The sequence below is a fragment of the Microcebus murinus genome, chromosome 16, assembly GCF_040939455.1.
Source record: "Microcebus murinus isolate Inina chromosome 16, M.murinus_Inina_mat1.0, whole genome shotgun sequence".
Classification (NCBI taxonomy): Eukaryota; Metazoa; Chordata; class Mammalia; order Primates; family Cheirogaleidae; genus Microcebus; species Microcebus murinus.
In genome coordinates, this window is record NC_134119.1 from 47,996,816 (window position 1) to 48,024,778 (window position 27,963).

A 27,963-nucleotide genomic window follows, 5' to 3' on the forward strand; every position below is an offset into this window, starting at 1 on the left:
TACAAACCTGTTCAGCATGTTATTGTATTGAATACTGCAGGCAGATTTGTAGTTATTGGTCTTTAGGCTGCCCCAACCTGGCTAAACACCTTTGTGGATTTAACTGGGTCCGCGCAAAAGATTTATTGAAGTTCTAACCCCTGGTATCTGTGACCTTATTTGGAAATAGGGCCTTTGCAGATGTAAGCAAATTAAAATGAGGTCATATGGGGTGTGACCCTGGAGGCTGAGATTAAGACACTCAGTTTGTGGTAATTTGTTCCAAAGCCTAGGAAACTAACACAGACAACATAAAAATCAACTAGAGGATCAAAGACTGGGGTAGAGTGAGCAGTTGTGTGAGTTTACATCACTCATTTATCTTTTACTTTATTCCACATTTGATCTGTGCTCTTTTCTCTGATACATCACATGATTTGAGTGAGTCTTCACTTCTTTTTGATTCTGACAGAGGTTCTTCAGGGAATGGCAAAATCCCAAGTGTAGTAATGTATAAAAAGAATGAACAATCTTTGAGGTTTTTGGAATTTCACTACAGATCATGCAGGCCAGGTGCTGCTTACGTTGCACTAAATTGGCAGTATCCAACCTTCTCTGTTCCTCTTGGGGACACGTTCATCTGTCATAGCATGAGGGTCTATCATTCTTAGGAAACACCCGTGGCTGTGCTCAGACGTAGAAACGCACTGGCTGCAACTCTTCCATAAAAGAAAGCCAACCGGAACGCAAGTGGAGAAAAGGGAGCTTTTTTTTTTTTTTTTTTTTTTTTTTTTGAGACACAGTCTCACTTTGTTGCCCAGGCTAGAGTGAGTGCCGTGGTGTCAGCCTAGCTCACAGCAACCTCAAACTCCTGGGCTCAAGCAATCCTCCTGCCTCAGCCTCCTGAGTAGCTGGGACTACAGGCATGTCCCAACCATGCCCGGCTAATTTTTCTATATATAATAGTTGGCCAATTTGACGGGTCTCGCTCTTGTTCAGGTTGGTTTCAAACTCCTGAGCTCAAACGATCTGCTGGCCTCCCAGAGTGCTAGGATTACAGGCGTGAGCCACAGCACCCAGCCAAAAGGGAGCTTTCATACGGGACTTATCTTGAACGTTCACAAACTTAGGCTCCTGGACATTTATCAGTGATCAATACCGGAGAGAATGGGTTCCAGATCCTCTGGCTTTATGATTTATAAATATAGCACCTTCAGAATTCTTCCAAAATTCATCTCTGACCATGTTACTACCAGGCACCAGCACACCTAGGATTTATATTTCCCAGATAACAAAACAAGAAAACCCCAAACCAGAAGGCCAATGAAAGCGCCGCTTTCACTTCCGGCCCCGCCCCATGACGTCAACGCGTCGCCGATCTGCGTCATCGCCACGCGCCGCAACCCCAGCACTCAAGGGCCGGCTGGTCATGGCTGAGGCGGGTCGGGCTGTGGTGAGCGACCTAGGAGGGCTGCTCCCGGAAGGCTTCTGGGCGGCCGTGGCTGTGTGGCTAGAGAGGCCGCAGGTGGCCAACAAACGGCTGTGCGGTGCCCGTCTGGAGGCCCGCCGGAGCGCTGCCCTGCCCTGGGCAGAGGCCCGCGGCCCCAGGCCCGAGGCCCCCAGTCCCGAGCAAGAGGACGGACCGGGACCCGGCCCCAGGCCTCTAGCAGGACCCGCGGTGGGCACGGTGGGTCGCGGACATCCTGAGGCCGGGGGCCGGTGCCAGCCAGAGAATGCACAGAAAGAAGTAGCCTCAGCGCCTCTGCTAGCTGAGCATCCGGGGGAGCTCGGCAACGCCGGAGACGAGGAGGGCGACTTCCCCGCCGCGGACCTGGATTTGCTCTGGGACGATTTCTCCCGCAGTCTCGCCGGCGGCAGTCCGGAGTTGCTGGCCTTCCTCACCGGCCCCGGGGTGGGATCTCAGCCTGAGACGCAGCGTGAGCTCGACGTGGTTCTCAGAACTGTCATCCCGAAAACGAGCCCTCATTGCCCGCTTGCAGCTCCGAGGAGAGAAATAGTCGTGCAAGGTAAGAGCATTTTGGAAAGTGGAAGGATACGATTAGATTAAAAAGCATTCGTTGAACCTCAGGTGTGAAAAGGTACTCAAGGCACTTACTGTGCCAGTTCTTCTCTGGTGTCCTAGGGAGTTGGTAGGTTTTTTATTGTTTCTTGAGTAGGCGCATAAAAAATGTGTGTCCTTAGTACAGTGGATGGGATAGTTGATTGGGTTGGTGTCTGGACAGCTTCAGGGAGAAGGTGAACGGTGAGCTGGATGTTGAATGATAAATAGTTGAGCAGGTAAAGAGATAAGTGGAAAAGGGACCAACCGAGACAAACGGGTAGCAGAGCATAGTGATTGAATGGATGAGAACCTATACTAGTCCTCAGTGTTCATCAAATCTCTGGTGTTTATTTTTACTGCCCATGACCTTGACACTTCAGCCTCAGCCCCTCGTCTTGAATTTTATTCAGCTAAGTTTCCTATTGCTGCTGTAATACATTACTGCACATTACTGCAATTTCTTGGCCCAAACGAGAAATTAATTTTCTTAGTTCTGAAGGTCAGAAATCCTGGTTGGCTCTGCTCATTTCTCTGTTCTGGGTTTCTCTCACATGGCCAAAAAGAAAGAGCTGTCTGGCTGGGCTCTTATCTGGAGGCTTTGGGAAAGAATCTCTCTAGGCTTATTCAGGTTATTGGCAGAAGCCAGGTTTCTAGGCAGGACTGGGTTCCTTGTTTCTGTGCTGGCTGTCCGCTCCTAGAGGCCTCTCTGGTTCCTTTGTACAGCTTCCTACATCTCAGAGCCAGCAACAGGGCTAATCCTTCTCATGCTTGGAACCTCTCTGACTTCCTTTTCTGTTGTATCTCACTTCTGCCTCCATCTGGAGAAAGTTTTCTGGCATTCAGGCCCCATAGATGGGGCCCACCAGGGGAATCCAGAGCACTGTCCCTCTTTTAGGGTGTGTCTTTAACATGTCTGCAAAGTGCTCCTTTTGCCATGTAACATAATATACTTATGAGTCCTGGGTATTGGGGCATGGACACCTTTGGGAGGCCTTTCTGCCCACCATAAACAGCAATTGCTGGTAGTTACATACCCCCTCTGACACCTCCCAGTAGGACTCTTTCTGGTGTCCCCTCTGCTAGGGGTCCTCTGTGACTCTGCCAGTCCAGTTTAATGTAGGAGTTCTTCCAGCTTTCATCAGCTGTGTCATAATCTTAACATTTTTACATTTCCTCTCCATTAGACTAAGAGGGTTAGCAAAGCAGCGCTAGACTTCACTGAAGGGGGGCAGGACTGAACTTTTCCTTTCTTCCTATCAGAGAGGCAGTGCTGCCTCTCAGTAGGGAGTGTTGTTTTCAGGGTTGCTTTCCATATTCAGCTCCTCTCAGGAAGGCTCGCAGAATACTTAGCAGACATCCAGCTGGAGCAGAGATTCCCCCCTCTCTCCATCCAGTTATAGCTCTCGAGCCCTGACGGGCTCCAGTTGGCTGGCTCTTCCCTTGGGTCCTGGCTTGTGCGCCCCCCAACGGAGAGCTCTTAAGAATGGCTGCTGGGTGCCTTGAACATTCTGGGCACTGGGCTGTAGCAGTGAGTAAAAGACAAAAGCCCCTCCCTTCCCCTGCAGTGCCCTTGTAAGCAGAGTGCTGGGGAGAGCCTCTGAGAGATTGAAAGCATCATAATAATTTATTCATTATTGTTTTTAATACTGCTTCTGATAAGATACCCAGCTAAGCAGTTAGAATTTGTCATCCTTCTCTTGTTTTTTCCAGACGTCCTCAATGGAACCGTCACGTTTTTACCTCTAGAAGAAGACGAGGAGGGGAATTTAAAGATTAAGATGGGCAACATATATCAAATTCGGCTCGGTCACAGCAGGGAAGAATGGTAAGAACGGGATGGCCAAATCCTGTTTCCCTGTTTTATGGTTTCAATCCATTATTTCTTTGGGCAGCTGAAAGATTGTGGATCTCTGAAGAGCTTACAGTCCTGCTGTCTTAGGCAGTTATGGTTTGCAGGATTGCACTTGCTAGTTGGTGTGTCCATGGGATGCTGTTCTTCCTGTTGCTGCCCAGCCCTGTGTCTGGGTGGTCACAGACTGGCCGAAGTCTCTGGTGTCTATCTTCCGTGTAGCCTTGATGGTCAGCAGCCCCAGGTTTTAACACTGAAGTCAAATAAGTTCAAATCCCTTTATCATTTTACTTTTTATAACTCGTTAATAGGGTGTAGGTGATGGTTCCTTTTATAGTGGGTGTTCAGTAATGCTTATTACAACAGTAACAGTTTAATAAGCACTCTTAATTTCATATGGTATTTTTTACCTGTACAGAAACTATGAAATTTTGTTAATACCATTTGTTGTTTTTTAAGCAAAAAAGTCAGAAGAAGGGTAAATTCATTTTTCACTCCTCTGCTGATGTCTCCCTGAGTGCCCATCCAGCTTATGCTTCCTAGAATGGTCTTGAGGAATGAGTCCATGTGACCAGAATGGGTTTGCACATGGCTTCTTAGAAAGCAGCAGTGCACAGTAGGAAGAACCTGGGTGTTGGAGTCAGACAGACCTGGGTTTGCCCATTAGCAGTATGGTCTTGAGCATGTCCCTTGATCTCTGTGGCCCTCAGTCTTCTCACCTGTGAAATGGATTTGATGATTCTTGAGCCTCTGAGGAGGTGGCTGGGCTGGGCCTTGCAGGCTTAGAGCTTGGTGGGAACACTCAGGTCCCTTGGGAACTGTCCACAGGTTTCCCCAAATTGTCAAGGGAACCTACTCCGAGGTCCCCTCCTGTCAGCATGCTCTTGTTGGAAAGTGGGGCGTGAGAGCGATGCTGGGAGCAGCTAGGGTTACCTGTGGCAGTCACCTGGGCACATGCTAATGCTGGAGCTATTCGTCAGCCCTGAAGACAACCCATCTCCTTTAGTATAGAGAGAGCACCTAGCACAGCTCCTGGCCGTAGTAGTTGCTTGGGGTGTGTTTGCTGCATTGGAGTCATGTTCACTGTTCTTTGACAAGCTACTGAGGACACAGCTGCTGCTTCCTGTCTTCCCTGGTGGGCAGTTCCTATCATGGCCGTGGTGGGCAGCTGTCGCTCGCAGTCTCTAGGTGCGAGTTGGGGGCCAGATGTATAGCATTCTAAGTTGAGCACAAATAAAATGGACATCGATGGGCTCTGTTGTGGAGCATACATGCTCCTTCTCTGCACATTTCTTCTTAGCAGTGTTTGTTGTGTCCCCGGCATGTGCAGGTCTCACCAGGGAGACAGACAATACGTGCTCCAAACCAGGTAGTGCTATGAAGAAAACTAAAACAGGTAAACAGTACCTGTCCCTGTGTTCCCTCATTAGTGCTGGCAGTGTTGTGCCCCATGTATGTGGTGGGTGGGGAAGGCCTCTGAGGAGGGGATATTCAAAGGGAGGTCTGAGTTGATGCAGGAGGTGGAGGCTGCATGGGCCCCTGGGGAGAGCATTGAAGCCCAGGGCGGAGTGGGGGACCCGCCTCGGCCAGATTGTATCTGCAGAACGTGTGGAGGTTGCCGAGGCTGGTGTCAGGCTGCACAGAAGAGCCTCTGCAGTAAGCTGCATAGGCCTCATAGACTAGAAGCAGCAGCCAGGCCAGGGGAAACGTTCTGGCCCACTCTGGGTCGTGTCTCTCTGGAGAATCTTATAGGAGTGAGTTGTGCCCCTGTGATGCATCGTGGTGCAGAAAACCTGAGAACCATGGCTCTTGCCAGATGGCCTGATAGCTTGCCAGTGTCCTCACACCAGTGCAGTGCCACCCCTGCCCCATCGTGCCAGTCGGGCCTTTCCAGCTCTGCCACTCCTCCAGGAGCCTAGGTCTTTTCTTAGGAATACTCGTTGAATGTCACCTTTTTTGGAGCTTTCTCTTATCTGCCTGACAAACTGCTATTTCCCCTCCATTGTGATTTCCAAATGTAGCCCTTCAACAACGTATTGTCCTCTGGGTCCACGTTTGTCCCTGCCAGCCCTCCATGTGTTGTGAGCGTCCACTCGTTTATTGAACACTGTGTACCGTGCCCGGTGAGGAGCTGGGATATAGCAGTGAGCGAAACAGACAAAAGCCCTGCCCTTGCTACCTCATGGTGGCAGAAGACGTGGGAGAAAAGATAGACCAGGAAAATGCAGAGACCATGTGTGTCCTCTATCTTTGTGACTGAGCTCTTAGCTTTCGGGCAAGTAGATATTTTGTGAACCAGTCTACTCATATTTCAGTTGCATATGTGAAAATACATAAAAAGTAGAAATGTTAGGAAATCCTTAGATTTTTTAGAAGCTGGCTAGTTTGTGCATGAAGTAGAAGGAAGGAGGAGTTTTATCTGTTCACCCATCTGATGGGCATCATAGGCTGTGTATATACAAAGTTTGCAAAAGAAGAAACTTTGTATATGCAAAGTTTGCAAAAGAAGAGGGATTCTTTGTGCTTTTTAAGTGTTTTTCTCTATTAGATGAAAATTCTCTAGTTCCAGATTGTTTTGTGTTTTTGGTAAACTGCTTTGTAATTATAAATGTCTTAGCTTTTGCTCCTTTCTTTTGGTAAATAATTGTATAAATTAAAAATAAGAATTAAAACTAGCCCTGCTTATTCATATTTTTCTTATTTTTAAAGGTTCATATCTGTTTTAATTTTCTGTCCAGAAAGATGGCATTCAGATGGAATTTTGTATCCCAAACCCACCTGGCTTGGAGAAGAACTGCTGGCCAAGTTGGCCAGGTGGTCTGTGGAGAACAAGAGGAGTGAGTTTAAAAGCACCCTTTCCCTCATTTCCATTGTGAAATACAGCAAGGTTTACCAGGAGCTTAAAGAGAAGTATAAAGAAATGGTTAAGGTAATTCTGGTAACATCTGGAAACATCTGTGATTTCTTTTTTTTTTAATTTCATAATATTACGGGAGTACAAAAGTTTAGTTTACATATATTGCCTTTGCACCTCCCAAGTTAGAGCTACAAGCATGTCCATCCCCCAGACAGTGTGCACTGTACCCATTAGGTGTGAATATGCCCATCCCTTCTCCCACCACCTGCCCTACACCCGATAAATGTTACTTCCATATGTGCATGTAAGTGTTGATTAATTAGTACCAATTTGATGGTGAGTACATGTGAACATCAGTGATTTCTTTTCATTAAATGAGGTAATCTGATCAAATTCTGCCAGGTAAAATTATTTTTCCTGTGAACCTTCTAGTTTTATACAGATACAGACATCAAGTCCAAATAGACCCACTTAAAGTTACTTGTAGGCTGTACTTTGATGTACTTAGGGGTGCAGACAACAAAAACATAGGCAGATTATAGAAAAGGATTGGTTTCTTTTTGTACATTTTTTTAAAGAGAACAAAAGGGAAATATGAGTCTTGAATAAATGGCTAAATTACCATAATCCTTTAGTATAGACTTAAAGATATTTTAAGAAAATATATGAAAAATTAAGGTACAAAGAGGATACTTCCAAAAAAGAGATAAATTTTGTGATAACATGTTCTTTATTTTACATATAAGTGTAAGGAGAATATAACAACAAACATCTGTGTATTCACAGAGCTTGAGAATTAAAGCATTGCTAATATAATTGAAGCTCCTTTGTCCTCTTCCTAGTTCACATCTCCCTCCCTCCTCCTAGAAGGAACACAACTTATTATTTCCATGTATTTTTTTAAAAGTCACCTTGCTATGTTACAAAGCACCCCAAAAGTCGCAGACCTAAACCCTGACTATTCATTGTTGCTGAGGCACCTGTGGGTCCCCAGGGTTGGCTGATGGAGGCTGGGCTCCCATTCTGTCCTATGTCCTGGGCTGGTAGTGCTTCACTGTCATGCTATTCATTGCCTTCAAGAAAGTACTCTTTATAATCTATTTTTCCAGTTAAGATTGTCCTTAGATGGTTTGTCTGCATTATCTCATGCATTATGACTGGAAATAGAAATTCCAACATTTACCATTGGCCATGGATTTTTCTCTTCTGCCAAATGCCAGTTATGTATGGTACTAATTTTAATAATGAGACCTCACCTGTGCACAGCTAGTGCTGTACAGTGTTCAGAGCACCCTGGTGATTGTCCTGCTTGTTAGTGAAAGCGTATGCTTTCTCTCTCTTTTACAGGTGGGGAAACAGGGACAAAATAGGGAGGAAGGCAGCAGCCAGCACTTCTGGGTCAGAGGCCGGGAATGCTGGTCTCTTGCTCTTTAGCCCTGGTCTTTCCTGCTCTTCCCCAGTCTTGTTTCCTGTCTGATACCCTTATCTGCATAAACAGCACAAGATAGTTAGTGTTTTCCTCTGGTGTCCACTTGCCTCTTCTAGACATCTTACATTTTCTTTATTGTAAAACCTTGCTTTAGAGTGCATTGTCCTTGGCATGTCTTGTTACATAGAAGTAGTGCCATAGTTTTATGTGTCTTTATGTAAATTTCTTATTGTAAGAGAACAATCATGAATTTGTGCATTTGAATGAGCTGGTACTTTTATTTTATTGCACAGTGAGTCCAGTTTGACATAAGCTTTATGGGGAGACTTTAAATATTAGGAAGTGGCAGGGAAATAGAACAATTTACATGTGCCCTTGAAAATGTTTTAGGTGTGGCCTGAAGTAACTGATCCTGAGAAGTTTGTGTATGAAGATGTGGCTATTGCTGCATACCTGTTGGTAAGAATGTATATAATCTGAGCTTATGTGGAGTGGGCGCAGGTTGCCTATGGGGAGATGCTGCCAGCAGTGAAGGACATTACCAAAGCCATAGCTCACAGTGTTTACAGCTGTTTGTAAGGTTGCTTGCATATGGAATGGTTTCACCTTGTGAGGTACTTTTGCATGAGTGTCAACAGGTGCCGGTAGGTCCGTGATTGGTGGTGACCAGGAGGTGCTAGCTGGCATGGAGAGGGGCATGTCTCCAGCCCTGGCCTGGGGGCTTCTGGCCCCCTTTCCTTAGTCTGACTTTCTTATCTATAAAGAGTTACCTAAATAGACTAGGTAATTTTCAATTTCCTTTGAACTTAAATTCTCTTAGACTGTTTAGAAATAGCATCTTTTTTTTTTTTTTTTTGAGACAGAGTCTCACTCTGTTGCCAGGTTAGAGTGCTGTGACATCACCCTAGCTCACAACAACCTCAAACTCCTAGGCTCAGGTGATCCTCCTGCCTCAACTTCCCAAGTAGCTGGGTCTTCAGGCATGTGCTACCATGCCTGGCTGTTTTTCTATTTTTGGTAGAGACAAGGTCTTGCTCTTACTCAGGCTGGTCTTGAACTCCTGAGCTCAAACAATCCACCTGCCTTGGCCTCCCAGAGTGCTAGGATTACAGGAATGAGCCACCAAGCCCAGTCAGTAATAGCATCTTTTCTTGATTATCAAAGTATACAAAACTTAAAAGGATGTAGAGAAAGCATGAAGAAACTAATAATAATCTGTAAGGCTCTTGCCCAGAGATGACCACTTGAACATGGGCTCCTGGTGGACAGAGAAAGCTGGGATGCCTGTGCAGCATCAGGCCAGAGCACTCGGCTGGCTCCAGCCACCTCAGGGTGCACACCATGTCTGTTCTGGTCACCTGTGCATCACCTGCCTTGAGGCCTTTCTGTTCTACTCGATTTATAAGCCTGGGTGGAATTTCTGTCTGTATTATTCTTGAAAATAGTGAATTACCAACTAGCTTTGTTTTATTTTTTCTCTTTTCTGAGATTCTATGGGAAGAAGAAAGAGCTGAGAGGGGAGTAACTGCCAAGCAGTCCTTTGTTGACTTGGGCTGTGGCAACGGCCTTCTGGTCCACATCCTGAGCAGTGAAGGGGTAAGTGAGGCATGGCTCCATGACCTTTTCTGGTAGCTTTTCCAGCATTTCTTCAAGTCAACATAGGATTCGCCAACATCTTTCCTTTTTATTTCAGGAAATTATGAGGGTACAAACATTTTGGTTACTTGTTATGACTTTGCCACATCCCAACCATGATTTGAGATGTGCCCTTCCCCCCCTTACAATGTTCACTGCATCCATTAGTTGTTAGTTTACCCACTCCCAACCCCCCTACCCCCAAAGAATATTTTTACTGTGTGAGCACCTTAGTCACCAACATCTTTTCTGCTGGTACAGTCTGGATCCAGAGTCAGCCAGGCTATCAGAGTAGTGACTGATAAGCTTCTGTTAATTTGTTAAACAGATAGTACGTAAAATGAGGGAAAAAACAGATCCCGAGGACATCCCAGTGTGGGCCTTTAAGATGACAGGCTGTCAGTAGCATGTACATTTCTGCTATTGAATTTTGCTTTTAAAAACCCATCATTTCAAGGACCTGGAGGGTGAATAAAAGGTATGGTGGATTCTGCCCTTGAGAAGCTTCAATTCCAGCTCAGAGGGCTAGTTGTGTATACACAGATGCACTGTGAAGCAGCCCAGTTCTAGGTTTTGTGCCCATTTTCTGGCTGCTCAGCTGGTGCAGTAGAGACAGTCAAGTGCTGAGAATAACACCTGCATGTGGAGCATGCTCAGTAAGAGTGAGCTTGGTTTCCTGTGCCTTAAGCTTCCCACCATTACCTTACACCCTTCCTGGAGTGTCCAGTGCATTAGGTACCATTGCCCCTTGATACAGAAGTGAGCTGAGCAGCTTCACGCTGGAGGGTGACCCAGCTGGAATTTGAAATCCGATCTTGGTGCCCCCAAGCTGATTTTCTTCCTACTGTAGCTTTCTGCTTATGGGATACACATATTTGACCACAACAGGGGGAATGTGAAATGGTTATTGTGAAAATGCACTTCTCAAAGTGTTTTGTGAAAGAATGAGTTTGTAATCGTAACACCTGTAAACATATGGTTAGCACATCACAGCAGGTGGCGACCTGGAAGCCTGTATGTGGAGACAGCTGGGAGGTGTTTTGTGTACGCCTCCTCTTTCCCTGGCTTAAAGTTAGAATAAATAAAGTTGCCCTGTGAGAGGTAAGGAGCATGGCCAAGGTGCAGGAGGAGCAGAGGTGCTCAGGAATCTGACTCTGAGAGCTGAGTATGCACATTCTCAGGTGTGTACTCTGGGGTACTGGCCCTGGAAATGTTCCTGGACTAAAGGCCACTGTAGTCACTTGACTCTGTTTCCCTTCTTGCAGACACATAATGACCGTTAGCAGAGTACAGGTTCTTATATACCTGGCAAAGGTGTGTCTGTTTCAAATAGCTGAGAAATTGTGCGTGTGCCATGCCCAAATGCTGAGGGTCTCTTGCACTGTATACTGGTGGTAATGCCTGCAGGGCTTTAATTTGTTCATGCTAATGTATTATTATGTACGAAACTTAACCTTTGATTTCTAAAATTAATTATTTCAGCATCCAGGCAGAGGGATTGATGTCCGAAGAAGAAAAATCTGGGACATGTATGGATCACAAACTTGGTTAGAGGTACCGCGTTTGTTCATGTACTTGATCTAGCATGGCTTAGCCCCTAGTGGCAATTATTTTTATTAATGTACCTCTTTCTATAGGTCAATCAGACATTCTAACCATAAACCTTCATGATAATATAAGTTCTCTGAAATAAGAAAGGTAAAAAAGAAAGACAAGACTTTAGACTTCACAGCCTTCTGGTTAAACTGGAGAAAGGATGCTGACCCCTAGCCAGAAGTGCCATCTCCTCCCCCGTGTCTGCCGCAGCAGTTTGCATCTCGCATGGGCGGCTCCTGTGCTGCCTTAAGGGCACAGCATGTGCCATGTGTTCTTTGCATCTTCGTTGCTTGTCACACACTGCCAAAGCCTGCAAGGACCCCAACAGGGTGGGGATGCTGTGAGGACTTCCTAGCCACAAAGGGCAATGGCTGTGTCGGGGCTAGTATAGGAGGTTTGGGAGACTGAGGGGACTTGGAGGAGGACACTTGACCCCACCTGGGGGCTCTGAGAAGGCTTCTTGGAGCACCCTCACAGAGCTTTGTCTTTAGGGGTATGTCGAGGGCAGCCAGGTGTTCAACTTGGAGTGGAGAGTGTCACCTGCTGATTGTCTCACACACGGGAGGTGATGTGTAGGGTGGACCATATGGTTTCACGTAATTTCTCTCATATTTTTGGTCCAGTCCTTTTTATTCTTTTTCTAGGACTTGAATGGGACATTATTATTTTTCTTAATACCCTAGAGATAATCACATAAACATGTACACCTTTAAAAATACATTTGTGGCCATATTGTATGTAGAATTTTGACCCTAGCTTTTGTCCCTTTAACATCCATTTTAGGCATGTTCTGAAGTCTTAAACAATTATTTGTAAGTGTTTTTTAAAAATGGTTGAATTACATTCCATTGAATTGTATATAGCAACAATATAAACAAGTTCAGTTGACCCTCAGGCAACATGGATTTGAACTGCACAGTAGGGTGCACTTATATGCAGATTTTTTTCAATAAATATGTTGGATGTTTGCAACAATTTGAAAAAACTTGCAAACCATGTAGCCTAGAAATACTGAAAAAATTAAGAAAGAGGTATGTTATGAATGCATAAAATATGTGTAGATACTAATTTATTTTATAATTTATTGCCATAAAATATACACAAATCTATAAAAAGTTAAAATTTATCAAAATTTAATTCACAGACCATACCATGGCACTATTTGCATTCGAGAGAAATGTAAACAAATGTAAACATGCAGTATTAAATCATAATTGCATAAAATTAGCACAGACAGTACTACTGTAGTAATTTCATAGCCACCTTCTGTAGCTGTGCAGTAAGCTGAAGTTTTATATCTGCTTAAAACACCATGTGATACTACTCATCTCTGTGTGAGCAGTTCCCCTTTCTAGCAAATTGTGTATAGAAGTAAAAAGTGATCTTATGTGGTTCTTTTTTCTCAATAGCTCTGAACCTTCACTCTTAGTGCTAGAAGAGTCATGCTTATTCTAGTGTTAAATACAAGGGATAGAAGCTGACTCTTTCTCTTACACTTTCTGCTCCAGAGGAAATGGCCAAAATGAGAGTATTTTGTTGGCAAGTGTGCAGTGTTTGTATATTTCTCAGTAAATGATTTCTTCCCAGCTGCAGTGGAGTGATTTCCATGAACACGTACAGTCTAGAAATTCAAAGGCCAAGCATGGGATACAGCGTCTTTTCTTTAAGAAACCTGATTTGATTATAAGCAAGAGAGTGTTAAATAAAAACACTTGTTTATAACAACAGCGTTGTAGTGATCACAGATGATCTTAATTTTGTGTCTTAATTCTTATATATGAAATAGGAATATGGCAATTTGCTGTGTTCAAAATGCCAATTGAAACTTTTTATAGAACAAGTCGGACTTTGTTTTGTGCCATTGGCAAGATAACTGTAAATGCGATGTGGAATTACTAAGTGTAAATTACTTTTTAATTAATTCAAGACATTTAAAGAGACAAATGGGCAAACTTACATCTAGAATGAGGTGGAATAAGGAATAATTATTACCAAAAGTTTGATTTTCCTGCTTGTAAATTACACATATGCTCATGAATTATACTATTTTTATATTTTAACATCCTATGTAAATAGCACATATGCTTATTGAAGAACCAGAAAGATGATAGAATTTCAGTTCTTTTTTTATATATCATCTCTGCAGAAGACTCTTGTAGCTATGTTGGTTGTTATAAGGAATGGCCTTATAAAGTGAATGTTGTCATAGTCTTTTCTCCTGTATGCTCTGATATCTCGGAATAAAATTCTATTTACTTCCCTTGGGGATTCATTCTACAATTTTAAGAAGATTTTGAATGATTGTATAGTCTCTTTTCTCTTTCCAGTTTTTACTGAGATTCACTATTGGGACTGTTGCTTTCAATAATTAATGGTAGCTTGCAACTTATTAGAAAGGACAGGGTATTTTTAAATTTATTTTTCCTTTTTTTCATGTGTCCAAGGCATTAACCAGGGATGGGTCTAGACCAAAAGCCAATCTGGGATAAATGGAGAATGAATAGAAAGTTCTAGCTCTTTATTTGAGGTTCCCTAGCAACCTGCCTTGAACTTTTCTGTGGGATCATCCTGGGGAAACCAACGGGATTGCTTTGTAAGGCCTTTATTTAAAATTCTTGAATCATGAAAGCAAGCTGTTCCTAGCTTAAGTACATAAATTGTCAGAATGGTTAAAGTGCATATTCAGTGGGTTTTTAATTACTTTCTGGTAGTTTATGAAGGGTTATATCTTCGTAGATACAGTTCTGTCTGTAGCTTGCCAGGCCTGCGAGGCTGTACCAGGGCGTTGCATTGTACACTTAAATCAGTTTCAGATCTGGGTGCTTTCACACACCCACCCTTTATGCCATCTCTTGCTCTCATATTCTGCCAAAGGTAAAAATAGTTCACATGTCCCATCTGTTTTATAGTTCCTTTTTATACTTATGTAAAAATTATGTCTAATGATCAAAAGGAGATTAGCACCCAGAAAAGTACTGTTAGTTTCTCCAGTGATTTCCCTAAAAGTTGCCAGTGTTCCTCGCCTTCCTAGGGCAGACACTGCAGGTGCATTCACTTTCTCACTCCTGGTGACTTTGGCAGGCCTAGAGGGGCTGAGGCCATGAGGCAGGGGAACTGCAGCTCTGCAGGGTGTAAGCCTTTGCTCTCCTGCTGTGTGCTGCTGACCCAGAACTCTGCATTGATTTGCTAAATATCTTATTTTTGTGGTGTGTTCTTGTAGGAAGGTGCAATCACACCGAATGATAAGACCCTTTTCCCTGATGTTGATTGGTTAATCGGTAACCATTCCGATGAACTCACACCATGGATACCTGTCATTGCAGCCAGGTGAGTTAAGCAGAGAAATTGCATGTGAATGGCTGTCCAAGAATATGTGCTGTCCAAGATGGGAGCATGTGTGGCTGTTAAGTACTCGAAGTGGAGCTAGTTCACAGTTTTGAATTGATAATATATTGGGTTAATTTAAAATAAATTCCACCAGTTTTACTTTTTAAAATATAGCTACTAGAAAATATAAGATTGCATATGTGGTTCACATTGTATTTCTATTGGCCAGTACTGATTGAAGCTGTGATTCCTTCTACAGTATTTACAGCCAGTGTCAAAACATGTGTCCTTTTGGAAGTTTTTTTTCTGATAACTGAGTTTGTCTTCAAAGGAAAAATCTGTCAATAGATAGATGCTTTGCAGCACCAGTTGTCTCTTCAAAGTGGGCCCACTGGGTGTTCACAGAGACGACCTTTTCTCGGTGCTGGAGATGCCCTCACAAGGCAGGCCGCTCCTTAGTGTTGCATTGCCAGGTCTCCTTTGCCAGGCTCTTTGGAATTGTTTCAGTTCTCAAGGAATCTGTAACTTAATCTTTGTTACACCTACTTCTGAAATTTCTTATTCATAGCTGAAATCTCAAAGTACTTCAGAAGGTTTTAAATTACAGATGACAAGAATAACTGTGATAGAAAATTATTTTTTATAAAAGCAATTACATTCGTATTTTTTGAAAAGATATACAGTGCTGCATTATTTCTAGAGATGAAGTTGGGGAAAGCTATAATTAATCTTTTTAATGTAAAAAACAATATTAGCCAGAAACAGATCTTCTATATTTAACCCTGATACTCTATTACTACTGGCTTTCTGCTGAATTTTCTTTAATGGATCTGTTCACGAGTTTTGGTTTCTGTGGTGGTTTATTGTTTTCGAAGATCTTCCTACGGTTGCCGATTCTTTGTCCTCCCTTGCTGCTTCTTCGACTTCGTTGGAAAATACTGCCGGAGGCAGAGCAAGAAGACTCAGTACCGAGAATACCTCGATTTCATCAAAGAAGTGGGATTTACCTGTGGGTTTCATGTAGAAGAAGACTGCCTTAGAATTCCTTCAACCAAAAGAGTACGTCCTTGTGGTGTGTTAGTGTTCAGATAGAAAGCTTAGGGCCACATCACAGAACTGTAAACCAACAGCATGATGTTCAAAATGCATAAACATCCTGGAAGGCGCTTGTGCTGATTTTTGGTGTCTCGGTCGAGGCTTAGAGGCTCGTTCTGTCTGGCTTGTCCTTCCTTCAAAGGCTTCCTGCTCCCCACTCCTGGTGGTGGTGCCTCTGTGGGAGCCCAGGTCATCGTCTTCTCTGCAGGACACGAGTGCCCCAGGGCCCTTCTTTCCCAACAGGCCTCCACTTGATTTGGCAGTGATTTCCAGCCCAGAGTTCCTGGCGATGAACTCTATGGCAAGTTCCTATCCCTTGGAGTTCCGAATGATTGGCCAGAATTGCAGTTCGTTTCAGAAGTTCAAAATGATTTCAGATTTTCTTGTTAAGAGCCTCGCTAACTCACATTTACCTGAAATGTCATTTGGCCAGAAATTGGCCCCTGCGCTGTCTGTGAGACAGCGTGGGTGTCTCCTGACCTTCAGGTGGATGTGGTAAACTGGCCACTCTGGGGTGTGATGCTTTGGAAGTGTCTTGGAGAGTATTTACAGCAGTTTACGTGGATCTCTGGTACCTTTATTTTATGAGATTCCGTGGCTGTCAGGTGTGTGCTTTTTAAAAAATGAGCCTGTCATACCTAAGTCACAGAGCTGGATTGCTTGCCTCAGTGGGCGAATCGGGACAGACTAGAGCTTGGCTCTCCGCCTGCCGTTCTGCAGTCGTGCACTGTCAGGCAAGCTGTGGACCTCTCCAGGCCTCTTCCTCTCCTGTGAAATGGGGAGAAGGCTACCTGGGGACTGTGTTGAGAACGAGACGGGTAATGTCTTCAGAGCCTGTGATGGTGCGGGCGTGCCGAGGGTGCTTACTGGCTGGCAGCAGCCATGGCCGTGAGCCGGAGGAGCAGCATCAGCTGGTGGCACGAGCCTTGTTGCCACTGGTGCTGTGCTGCTGCTACTGTGGAAGGTTCCTTTAAGGACTTGTCTGCACAGCTTTCATGTTATCCTCTTAAATTCCTCTATTTTAGCAAGTCTTAGTCTTCTGAGGTTTGAATTGATTTTTGGAAACTGCTGAAGTTTGGATCATCTAGGTAGGTCAGAGGATGCCAATGATTTTTGCATTTGTTTATCAGTAGTAGTTGGAGACCAGGAACTGACACTTAGTTTTGCTGAACCTCAGTTTTCTTATAACCGGATGGTTTGGGGATCACATGCAAGAGTGGGTGTGAATGTGTTTCCTAGCTTGTAACGCAGACTACACACAGCAGCTGTCCAGTGGGAACCAGGTGTCTGACAGGTGCGAGGGAGTTAAGGCCACACAGCAGGTGGCAGAGCTGGGAGTAAGGAGGTGTGGTTCTGATGTGATTAGGCTGGCTTCTTCATGTGTAACTGGCTTTGTAGTTAATGCCCAGAGAGGAAGTCCAGCAATGAGGTGCCCCATGACAGCGTTGTTGGTTAGGCTTTGCACTCCACAGGGGAGTGTTTGAACGACGGCCTTTGTTTGGATTTACCAAGAAGGAAGGAAATTAGTGCAAGTTGAACATCTACACGGTACCAAGCGCTCTACTCTGAATGCACTTACTCTGGCAAGGTTGATACAAAGCCTCATATAGCCCCCTCGAGAACTCTTCAGCATTAATGTCCGCGTCTGCTCCTGGGATGAGTGTGTGATGGAATGAGGGTGACTGCAGTGAAGCCTTTGGAGTGGTGTGACTGCCAGACTCCGTGAACTTTCCTTAGGCCTCCATGAGGGTATGAAAGATGAGAGTTTTCATGGGCTCTGTTAGTTTTCTATTTTTAAGTCATTTATATTGGCGTTAGTTTTAAAAATAAGGATTATTTATGATAGGTGTCTAAAATTTTTATGAACAAGAGAATTGCATGGAGAAGGCTGAAGTGTTATATGAGCCTGCTGAAGTACCTACCTTGGCTATTTTCAAGTGCAGGTCTGTCTCGTTGGGAAATCGAGAATATACCCGCCCACTGAAGAAGCTTTGATTGATGCGCAGAGGACTCAGTACATCACCAGCAGGCGGGGCTGCCCTGTGCGCCTGCCTGGCCGGAAGCCTTCCACTTCTCCACCCCGGATTGCTGCTGGCTGCGTTGGTCACTGTGACGGTCACAGATCCCCAGACATCAAAGCTGAGTGTGTCCCTGAGACCAGTCCTGCTCAGCATGCAGCAGGGGCCCAGGTGGAAGGACCCTGGCTGCCCGAATTTCACCCCAGAGACAAAGCTGAGCGCGTGAAGAATTGCGCCACCCTCCCAAGAGATTTTATTGACCAAGTGGTTTTGCAAGTGGCAAATTTGTTGTTAGGCAGAAAGCAATTAAGCCCAAGAAGTTCTCAGAATGGGAGTTCAAAGACCTGGAATGGAGGAGGTAAGCCAACTACCACTCCCAGGGCCAGCACATGCTCTGGGTTTCAGGCAGTGATTCCCTTCTCTGTAGCGGTGTGTAGGCCAGTGATTCAATGTACTTCAGAAAAGACAAGGATGTTGAGTAGGCTATTTTCAAGCATATTTAAAATTTTCCTAATAGTTCTTATTAACATAAAGGACTTCGGATACCTCAGGGGAGGAAGGCTGAGGGCCAGGAGTGGCAAAGTTTAGACCCTTAATTTTTTTTTTTTTTGAGACAGAGTCTCACTTTGTTGCCCAGGCTAGAGTGAGTGCCGTGGCGTCAGCCTGGCTCACAGCAACCTCAATCTCTGGGGCTCAGCGATCCTACTGCCTCAGCCTCCCGAGTAGCTGGGACTACAGGCATGCACCACCATGCCCGGCTAATTTTTTGTGTATATATATTTTAGTTGGTCAATTAATTTATTTCTATTTTTGGTAGAGACAGGGTCTCGCTCAGGCTGGTTTTGCAATCCGCCCGCCTCGGCCTCCCAAAGTGCTAGGATTACAGGCGTGAGCCACAACGCCCGGCCTGGACCCTTAATTAACCTTTGCAGAAACACACAGATTCAGAGGGTAGAGCTACTCATTTTCACTCTGTACAAGTTATCCAAACAGAAAATAGGTTACCAAATGCCAGAAAAAGGCACTATCCCTTTGAATATATGGTCATATTTAGAGATGTTATGATTTGATAATTTAATTCTCTTTGAAATCCCCAAAATACAAGAATCAGTCATGATGAAAGGGAGAAAATTACATCTGATTGTTCTCCTGGGTTGAGTAACACGCTGAAATTAGTGGCATTCAGGGGCTGCTGAGTAGGCACTTGGTGACTAGGACGTGGCTTGGCCGCCAGAGGGCAGAGTGGGGCTGCCTCTCTGGGTTGTGGGAGGGGAGCTGGAGCCCCACCCCTGCCTGCCCTTGTCCTGCAAGTCTGTAGCACCTGCCAGCTGGCCCTAGGGGCAGATCAGGGAGAAGGCAGGGACTCTTTCTCTCCGAGCCCTGTCTTCTTCATCTGTGTTTCCTTCTTCATCATTTCACTCCCTCATCTCTCATGTACATGTGACATGGCAGGAGCATGGTGCACATTACCCCTTCAGAAATAATGCAGAGCTGATGGTGTCTACTGAGAAGGGCTCTCCAGAGACCTGGTGGCAGCCATTGGCCAGAGTGGCCTGGGTCAGGGGTCTCTGGGTTGGCCCCGCTGACTAGGTGCCCCCCACTGTGATGACCAGAGCTCATGGTAAGGCACACTGAGGGTGGGACCTCCTGGTGGGGCTGGTGGAGTGTGGAACCCACCACAGGGCACCTGGGGGATGTTAGAGTGGATCTGAGAGTTCCCAAGTGCAGGGAACCGTGAGCAGTGAAAATTCCTGAGTGCGATCTGACCTTTAAACTGCCAGGAAATGGTGTGAGCGCAGGAGATGCTGGCCTGTGCCTAGATGGAAAGCCTTTCAGTGAGCAATGAATGGAACCTTTGTTTCTCCTGCACTTAGAGAGCCACGCTTCGAGAGCAGAGGTGGCTCTGAGTGACAGAGGCAGACTCAGTCCTGCCTGCCTGTTGGGAACACCTGGGGTGCCAGGGACACCTCCAGATTGGGTCCATAGGTCTGGGGCATGCTGGAGGATCCCCAGACACCCCCAGGTGTGAGAAGCTGCCTAGCAGGTGTGGAGGTGTGCTCTGGTCTCCCAGCCCACAGCCTCCGCTACAGGTGGCCTGCAGGTAGTTGGGTCACCCCCACCCAGCCGGCCCCGAGGCAGGGCCCCCTGCACTTCTGAGCCCTAAGGGTCGAGTGTGGGTCTGTCCTCAGGACCTAACCAATCTCAGTGAGGGCATCCACCCTCCATAGGACACTGTGGAGAGAGACGCGGGAAGATCCCTGCCCTCGAGTAGCTTCAGGCAGCTGACGGGCAGAACATGCTGAGCTTCCCGGAGTGCAGGGAGGGCGCAGGTATCTCCAGCTCACCTACAGCAGGGTAGGGAGCATGCAGGTAAGGCGTGGCGTGCAGTGCCCAGCTGGCAGGAAGTTCTTGGCATACATGGGAAAACCAATTTTCATTTCATATTTACATGATATTTTGGTAATAAGCTGACTTCATTGTCACCAGGTTTTCTGATAAGAGTGGAGCATTTTGAAATGCATGCAGGCTCTGGGAGTAGAAATTCTAAAGAGACCACCACTGTAATGTCTGTGCTGTTTTTTTGTTTCTTAAACTCCTAACCTTCTACTTGCTTCTGCCTGTCCTACCTGGGGCCAGTAGCTGCTGGTGCCAGTGTGAGAGCTCAGACTCTAGGCTGACCGGCCCTGCCCTCCCCTCCTTAGTCTGAGGGACCTTGTCTGTAAGCAGCTGTCCCCCATGTGGGTCACCAGGAAGAAAGGACCTGGGCAGTGAGCACCCCAAGCTGGCAGCATCACTGGGTGACAGGCCTGGGAGCAGCGGTCCTGCTCTGGGTGAGGCAGTGCCACTGTCCTCACAGGTGGCTGTGGTGACAGGTAGGTGAAGTCAGTTAAATTCGCACGGACCATCCTGCTGGAGTGCATGAGGGATTTGAGCCTGTAGAACCAGAATTGACTTCCAGACTCTGGACTCAACAGTTTCTGCCTGTTTAATTGGTTTGTAACATTTTGTTGTTGTTTTGGGGAAAACCCATTTTTTCAACAGAGAGCCTCTCCTTGGCAGAAGTAGCCAGTGAGCTGGACAAGGAGACCCTGCGGAGGCTGAAGCGGGAGTGTGGAGGCCTGCAGACGCTGCTGAGAAACAGCCACCAGGTTTTCGAAGGTACAGGGCTCATGTGTGGGGACACTCCGCTCCTAAGCCAGTGACGATGTCCTCTCAGAAACCCTGCACCATGCTCTTTCCTTCCTTCCTCCTCTTTTTCGGTTAAGTAAGCATTTTGCTTTCCAGTGGTCAAGCATGCTGAACAACTGACAGGTGGTGCAGAGTTCCCCGTGGCCCCCAGATCCACATGGGCAGGACGTCACTCACCTCTTCCCTCTCTGGATTCTCTCCACCTCTCACCTAGCCCGGCATCCCCCAGGCCCAGCCTTGCCCCCTTGTCCTCACGCAGGACACAGTGGGTTGGAACTGCCCGTGGACTTTCCTGGGTGGGGTTCCATGGCTTGCTCTGCCTTTTGTCCTTGGCTACTTGTGTGCTGCAGCATCTGGAGCTACAGCGCCAGCCGGGGGAGATGGGGAGAGCTCCTGCCCTGGCCTGCTCTTGCAGGCCGGGATTCCCACCAACTCCCCACCCTGAGTGCTGGGGGTGCTTCCTGTGGGAAGCTGCGCTCTGCTTCCCTCCTGCAGGGGTGCCTGTGACCCCAGGATCCCCTGTTACCTACAGGCAGACTCAGGCCCAGCCCTACTAAAGTTCACAGGCCAGTGAGGGAGAGGGAAACACAACAGGAGTTTCCCCAGGTACCTGAGGTTTAAAAAGTTCTGTTTAGTTGTCAAGGGTACAGAAAGGTGGCGCAAACAGTACAGGGAACTCCTGAATAGGATCACCAGAAGGCTGAGGATTTGCTGTACTTGCTTCGTTTTTTCCCCCCTTCATTGAAACATTTTGAAGCGAATCCTAGCTGGCATGCTATTTCACCTGAGTGCTTCCATGTGTATCTTTAAAAATAGTGGGCATAGAACTGGGCATGGTGGCACACACCTGTAATCCCAGTGCTTTGGGAGGCTGAGGCAGGAGGATTGCTTGAGCCCAGGAGTTCAAGGCTGCTATGAGCTATGATAGTACTACTGTACTCCAACTTGGGTGACAGAGCAAGACCCTGTCTCAAAAAAAAAAATAGTGGTCATGTCTTCTTGCATCACCACCATGCCATAAGCACAGTTTTCTATGCACGGAGAACTGGCTGCCAGAGGGTGCCCAGGAAGGCTTTAGTTATACAATGACGCTTGAGCTAGGACTAGAAGGAAATGGTAGTCAGTCTTGATGAGGACAGGGAAAAGCATTTTAGACAAGGTGAACAGCATGTGCAAAGGGCCCCAGTTAGGGAGCATTGGGAGGTGGGGATTATGGGGCCTCTGACTAGCGGGAGGGATGACACTGAGTCATGGTGGGAAGGAGCCAGTCCAGCTTCCACGTCCCCCGTCTGTGGGGCCTGCTGTGTGCGGGCCCTGAGTCCCTGTCCGCTGCCGTGAAGGTTGAGGGCAGGGTTGTGTTCAGTCCCCACGTGGTGGCTGGCTCCATGGTTGGTGCTTCGTAAGTAGGTGGTGCCTGTTTCTGCCCTGAAGTGTCGCGTGGAGGCCTCTGGGCTGGTGCTGTGTACCTCACTCCAGCTGTTCTTTGGGGAGGCAGGTGGGGCAGCTGGGGGCAGGTGCTGCCAGCTGGAGCCCATGCCTTCCCCCAGGCCAGGATGGTGGTGCCGCCTCCCCTCCTGGCTCCACTGCTTCTGTCAGACTGACACCCCCACCCCGCATTCCTGCCCTGTGGCCAGTGGCTCATGCTCCTCCTGTGCTCTCTTCTCCAGAAGCTTCTTGCTTGCTCCTGTCCCACTTAGGCCGTGGGCCCTGATGAGCGCCAGGTCTTGGAAGGTGTAGCCCAGTGTCCCCTTCATGAAACCCACTTCTTAAACTGCTCCCATACCCCCCTTCACAGCCTGCCTCTCCTGGGCCTAGATTTGGCACCTGCTTGCGTCTCAATCTCTGGCCCTCACTACCTCGCACCCAACCAGACTGTGAGCACCTTGTGAGTAGGGCCGCGCTCACTCCGCAGTGCCTGCTCCAGCCTGGAGCTGTGGTGCTCTGCTTATGTCACTGGGTAAGCAGCGATGGCCTAGGAGCAGGGGTGTACTGACCCCATTCCCTTGCTGATCCCGGGCCCCTGACATGCCATCTGAGGGCAGGGTTCCGTGTGGGTGTGTGGAATGTTCTGTGCTGAGGGATGCCCACTGAGGTGTCTGTCCCCAGGTGTACCAAGCCTGTGAGGGGTGCGTCCAGCAGAGCAGGGGCGGTGCCTTGCTGGAGGTCTGTGTGGGGAAGGGGACAGCTGGCCCTGGTGGGCCGGGGGCCTTTCCACGATGAGCGAAGCCATCCATGGGTGTACACTTACCTGGCCCAGTGGACTTGGCTAGGGATACTAGGGACATTAGTGGTTATCTGGGCCCCAGGACTTGGGGCAGGTGGCCCTACTCCCACCTTTGTGCTGCAGCCTAGTGGTCAGTGGCTCAGGGAGGCAGGTGGTTAGGGTTAAGGTGGAGAAGGAAGGAGGCCACGACGGGCCTCACAGTGACAGAGGTACCTTTGCCCGCCCCCTTGCACCTCAGCCCATAGACCTGCTAAGGGAGTGAGTGCTGCCAGCTGTCCTTCCCTGTGCCCGCGTGTGTGAGAGCGTGGGTGTGCACGCGCCACCCTGTGTGTACGCGAGAGCAAAGGCTGCAGATCTCACACACACACTGCTTTGGGTGGCCTGGTTGTCCTTGGGGAGCTAAACTTGGCTTTTACCTAAATTGGCTTAGCTTATCATGGCTGGAGCCTGCATTTCTGGGGGCTGGAGGAGGGGGCCAGAGGCAGCTCTGTGGGGGCTGCTGAGCATCCAGCGCTGGCTGGGCTCTGTGCTTGGCAGTCGAGCCTAGAATCTGCTCTTCCTTTCACAGAGCCTGAGGCAGTTACGGTACTTCCCACAACCGAGAGGGACCTCTCTTCTGTTTTTCCAAACACATTTTTTTGTTTGATTTTGTGAAATAGTATCTCTTTTTTTCCATTATAAATATGCATGTATGTTAGTGCTTTTCTGTGCAGTTCACATCAAGGGGCAAAATTATTTTTGGAAACACTTCTGAGTAGGCTTGGAGATTGAGTTTCAAATAAACATTTTCCTCCAGTCACGCAAAAAATATGCACTAGAGCTGGGTGTTATCTCCGTATGAGGTTTTGTTTTGTTTTGTTTTGTTTTTCAAATAATGTGGCTAAAGAAATGCTTGAGAGTGAGGAAATAGAAATGTGTTCAGATGACTTCAGGTCAGCTAGTGCTGAGCAATTTGTGTACCAGGCACTGTCTGGGGGCTGCCACGTGGCCTCTGTGAGGACGCACAGTGTGAGGCCTCAGGGCAGGTGTGCAGCGCCTGTTTCGGGGTGTGTAGGTCTCATTTCCCCTTGCACTCAGTGTGAGTCAGCCCTTTCCACCTTGAACCTGGGGACACAGCCCAGAGAGGTCTGGGAACTTGCCCGGGGTCGCCAGCAGTGGTGAGGCTGTGCTAACATGGCACTGAGCCGGTGACCGTCTGAGCACTCTCTGTGACCTTCTGCCATTTCCTCGGAACGGTCCGGTGAGGGGAGTGTCTGCTGTCGGAACTGTGGGGGAGCCGGGACAGTGACAGTGACAGTGGGTTCCTGTGCTGAGTGAAAGCCCCGGGAGCACACAGCAGGGAGGAAGTTCAGAAACGTGGGAGAAGAAAGCCTGTGCAGAGTGTGTTTTCTTCCTGTGACTGCATTTTAGAATCAGGAGCACGTTTCCACAGGAGTCTGCTGGTGGCCTGGCTGCCGAGCTGCTGGAGCGGGTGCCCTGGAGCACCACCTCCTCTGGCGCCTGGCACTGGCCTGCCCAGGAGCAGGGGCTCGGTGTCAGGAGGGGTTGGCAGGGAGCTGCTTTGTGTCCTGGGGTGTAGACCTGCGAGCATGTGCCCAGCCAGCTCTGCAGTCCCCAGCGCTGCCTCAGCGTCATGAGCGCCCATCCCCAGGCCTGAGAAAGCCCGCTGGATCCATTTCTGGCCCTGCAGGTGCTCCCCAGTGGTGTGGCCAAATGTGGTCTTAATTCCCCAAACCGCCTGTGTGGAGGGGACCCCCAGCTCTGTGGGTGGCTCTCCCTCAGAGTCCATCCTCAGGGTACCCCTCTTCAGGGTCCCCCATCCTCAAAGTCTCCTTCCCCTAGGGTCCACTGTCCTCAGGGTACCCCTCTTCAGGGTCCCCCATCCTGAAGGTCTCCTTCCCCCAGGGTCCCCCCTCCTCAGGGTCCCTTGTCCTTAAGGTCCCATCTCCCTTGGGGTCACCTGTCCTCAGGGTCCCCCATCCTCAGGGTACCCCATGACCTCCTGAGAGTGTCAGGGCACCTGGAAATTTGGGTCGCACCCCGCTGGTAGTCTGGAGGAGGCTCTGCCCTGAGACTCCCAGGCACACTTGAGGGGTTCTGGGCCCCCCATGGGCCAGGTGAGTCCTGGAGGCGCTGCCATGGGGATATCCAACAAATGTCCTGGAAGTTGTCAGAACCTGAGAGTTCAGGTTAAGAAACTTGAGCCTGTGTGGGAGGTGAGGAGGTCGCACCTGGCTGACCCTGCCTGGCAGACAGTAGGAGCTTCGGAGCTCACCCTGCCCCTGGAGGCGAATCCCCCCACTGTGCCCCACAGTACAGCAAGGGCCCCCTCTCTGAGTTCACATCTCTGGTTTCCAGGGGAAGACGTTTTTAAAACGCAGTCTGCTGAGGGCAAACAGGCTCATTATTGCCCTCAAACAGGGTGATTTGAAAGCAAAATCTAAGCTTTCATTCACACACTTTCAAGTTCTCATTGGAAGTCAGTAAGCCAGACGGACTCAATAACGTTCCTTTATTTCTCCCCGAGCCTTTCTGTCTCGAGTGGTTTTATAGCTTCCAGTGAAAGCCAGGAAGGGTTTGGTTGCTTTGGCTGCATGTCCCGTAGAGTCATTGGTGTCTCAGAAAGTGATGGCTGAGTGGAGGCGCAGGGCAAATCTCAGACATTCGGCGGCCAGGTGGGGGCAGCTTGGAGGAGGGCTGGGAAGCCTGGCCCCGCCTGGGCTTCGAGTGGCCCACAGCTGCCCTCCCTGCCCCCAACCCTGCTCTGTGTCCCCTCAGTTTCCCCACTCGGAGACCAGCCCTGGCTGTGGGGTCCCAGAGGCACTTCCAGACTGGGCATCTGCATCACCACACACAGGAGGACTCCCCACCCCTCTTCCTGGGGCTCCTGGTCTCTGACTCCCCATTTGCATCGGGTTGGGGGCTCTGACTGTGGAGACACCAGGTAGTACAGGCTGCTCTGCACCCAGCACCCTCCTGTGCCTCCTGCCACACCCATTTCTGGCTGGTGCTGCTCAGACATGCCTCGGCACAGATGTTCTCCTGTCTACCCAAACCAGGAACTGCAGTTGTGGTTCTTTCCTCCTGGTCCCCCCTTCAGCCACTAAAGTGATCCTTCTAAAATGATAACCCTCAGCCTTTGCCTGCTCACCCAGAGGGTGGTGCCCCACCAGTTACTGTGTGACCCAGCCTTGTCCTCAGCCCTCCCTCTATCCCTCTGCTCTGGCTGGCCCTGATGCAGTCAACCCTGGTCATTTGGGTTTGCTGCTGCTTCCACCTGAAACTCTCTTCCTGGGTGTGTGGGGCCGCTCCTCACCTCCTGCAGGTGCCAGTGAGGCCTCCGCGTTCCTGCCTGATGACTTGTCACGTACCTCGGTCCCTGTTCTCTGCTGAATTCCTGACCCTGGACCAGTGCCTCCCCTGGAGTGGGAGCTTGACAGATCTTGGTGAATCAGGGAACTTCAGGTTAACTTCTTGGCCTGTCTTTTCTCTATTCCAAATTATAGTTCTGAATGGGAGAGTTCACATTCGCGATTGGAGGGAAGAGAAACTACAGAAGAAAAAGCAACCAGAAGCAAAACGGAGACTGTTTTCTGAATCTTTCAAAACCCGCCTCTGCTGGTTTTTCACTCACCACCCTGACGGCTGTGCTCTGCCCTCGGACTCCTGTCCGTTTGCTCATGGGCCTGGGGAGCTGCGGCCATCCCAGGCCCCTAAGAAGAAAAAGCGGATTCCGGGAGCTGCTTGCTCCCCGAGAGTTGAGGCCTGACTGGGGAGGCCCAGCCGGGAGGGAACGTCACCAGCTCATCAATGCCGTGCTGTCTGCGCTGCCATTGCCTCTGGCTCCCTCCATGTTCTCTGGGTGATGGGACTATTTCATAAACAGGGAACCAGAGAAGCCAAAGTCACTCATAACCCCCACTAGGTGCTGGATTTGTTTTCAGTGTGGTCACTCGCAAGCATGCACAGCGTCTGTGCATTAGGGGACAGTGCAGATTCTCACGGGTCTTCTGGGGAGAGCAGCTGGGGAAGCCTGTCGAGGCCCTCCCCGGGGCCCTGACCGCCTGCCCGCTCCGCTCTGTCTCTGGGAGGACAGGGCAGGGACAAGTGCGGCCGCATGTGGCGGAGCCCCCTGCCACACCAGAAAGCAGCTGCTTGGGGGGTGAGCACCAGATTTGTATTCTAAAAACAGGTGAGTGTTGCTACAAGGTTATTTTTAGAATTATAGAGAGGTTATTTTTATAATTATAGAGAACAAGACAAAGCAAAACACCCGTAATGTCCTCACCTAGCCCCTCTAAGTGGTATGAAAACGAATCATAAATGATGAGATCTACAAGGCTTGGAAACCATGGGCGTACAGGAAGGGAGGCCCTAACTAATTCTCCCTGCCCTGTTTTGGGGGCCTCTCCCCAGAACTCTTAGGACGACTCTTTTTATTCACTCCAGAAAAAAAGATTCTGACGTGTTTCTATAGTTTTACACAAAGGCCTGCATGTGATAGGCACTGTTTTACTCCCTGATTTTCCAGAGTGTGTCCCGGCGACCTTTCCATTTGGCTCATGTGCCTTGTTGTTAACAGTCGTGTGTATTCCGTGGTGTGGGGGTCCTGGGTTTTGTCCACAGGAAGTGAGAATAAACGAATTCCTTCTTTATAAGATGCGGTCAGCTTTGTGCAGCTCCTGGGGTGCTTGTCCCTGCAC

The 27,963-nt window shown here is 48.2% G+C and overlaps 1 protein-coding gene across 2 annotated transcripts; it reads left to right on the plus strand.

Moving 5' to 3' along the window:
• The first annotated feature begins 1,391 nt into the window (after window positions 1-1,391).
• Window positions 1,392-27,918, plus strand: TRMT44 (tRNA methyltransferase 44 homolog). 2 transcript variants are annotated; one of them, XM_012744795.2, is made up of 11 exons: window positions 1,392-2,006; window positions 3,752-3,866; window positions 6,600-6,819; window positions 8,567-8,635; window positions 9,665-9,772; window positions 11,294-11,365; window positions 14,628-14,734; window positions 15,610-15,793; window positions 17,773-18,205; window positions 20,890-21,006; window positions 26,767-27,918. In XM_012744795.2, the coding sequence occupies exons 1-11, from the start codon at window positions 1,409-1,411 to the stop codon at window positions 27,027-27,029; spliced, it is 2,286 nt and encodes a 761-aa protein (XP_012600249.2). In that variant the 5' UTR covers window positions 1,392-1,408; the 3' UTR covers window positions 27,030-27,918. The 2 variants fall into 2 exon arrangements, with proteins under 2 accessions (XP_012600249.2, XP_075848991.1); XM_075992876.1 differs by having other exon boundaries at window positions 1,635-2,006; window positions 6,629-6,819.
• Window positions 27,919-27,963: the final 45 nt, after the last annotated feature.

Excerpts from the sequence above, each read along its gene's own strand:
- TRMT44 (XM_012744795.2), top strand. The coding sequence starts at position 1,409 with ATGGCTGAGGCGGGTCGGGCTGTGGTGAGCGACCTAGGAGGGCTGCTC. Across the intron at positions 2,007-3,751 it reads GAGAGAAATAGTCGTGCAAG|ACGTCCTCAATGGAACCGTC; the intron begins GTAAGAGCATTT and ends TGTTTTTTCCAG. Across the intron at positions 8,636-9,664 it reads CTATTGCTGCATACCTGTTG|ATTCTATGGGAAGAAGAAAG; the intron begins GTAAGAATGTAT and ends CTCTTTTCTGAG.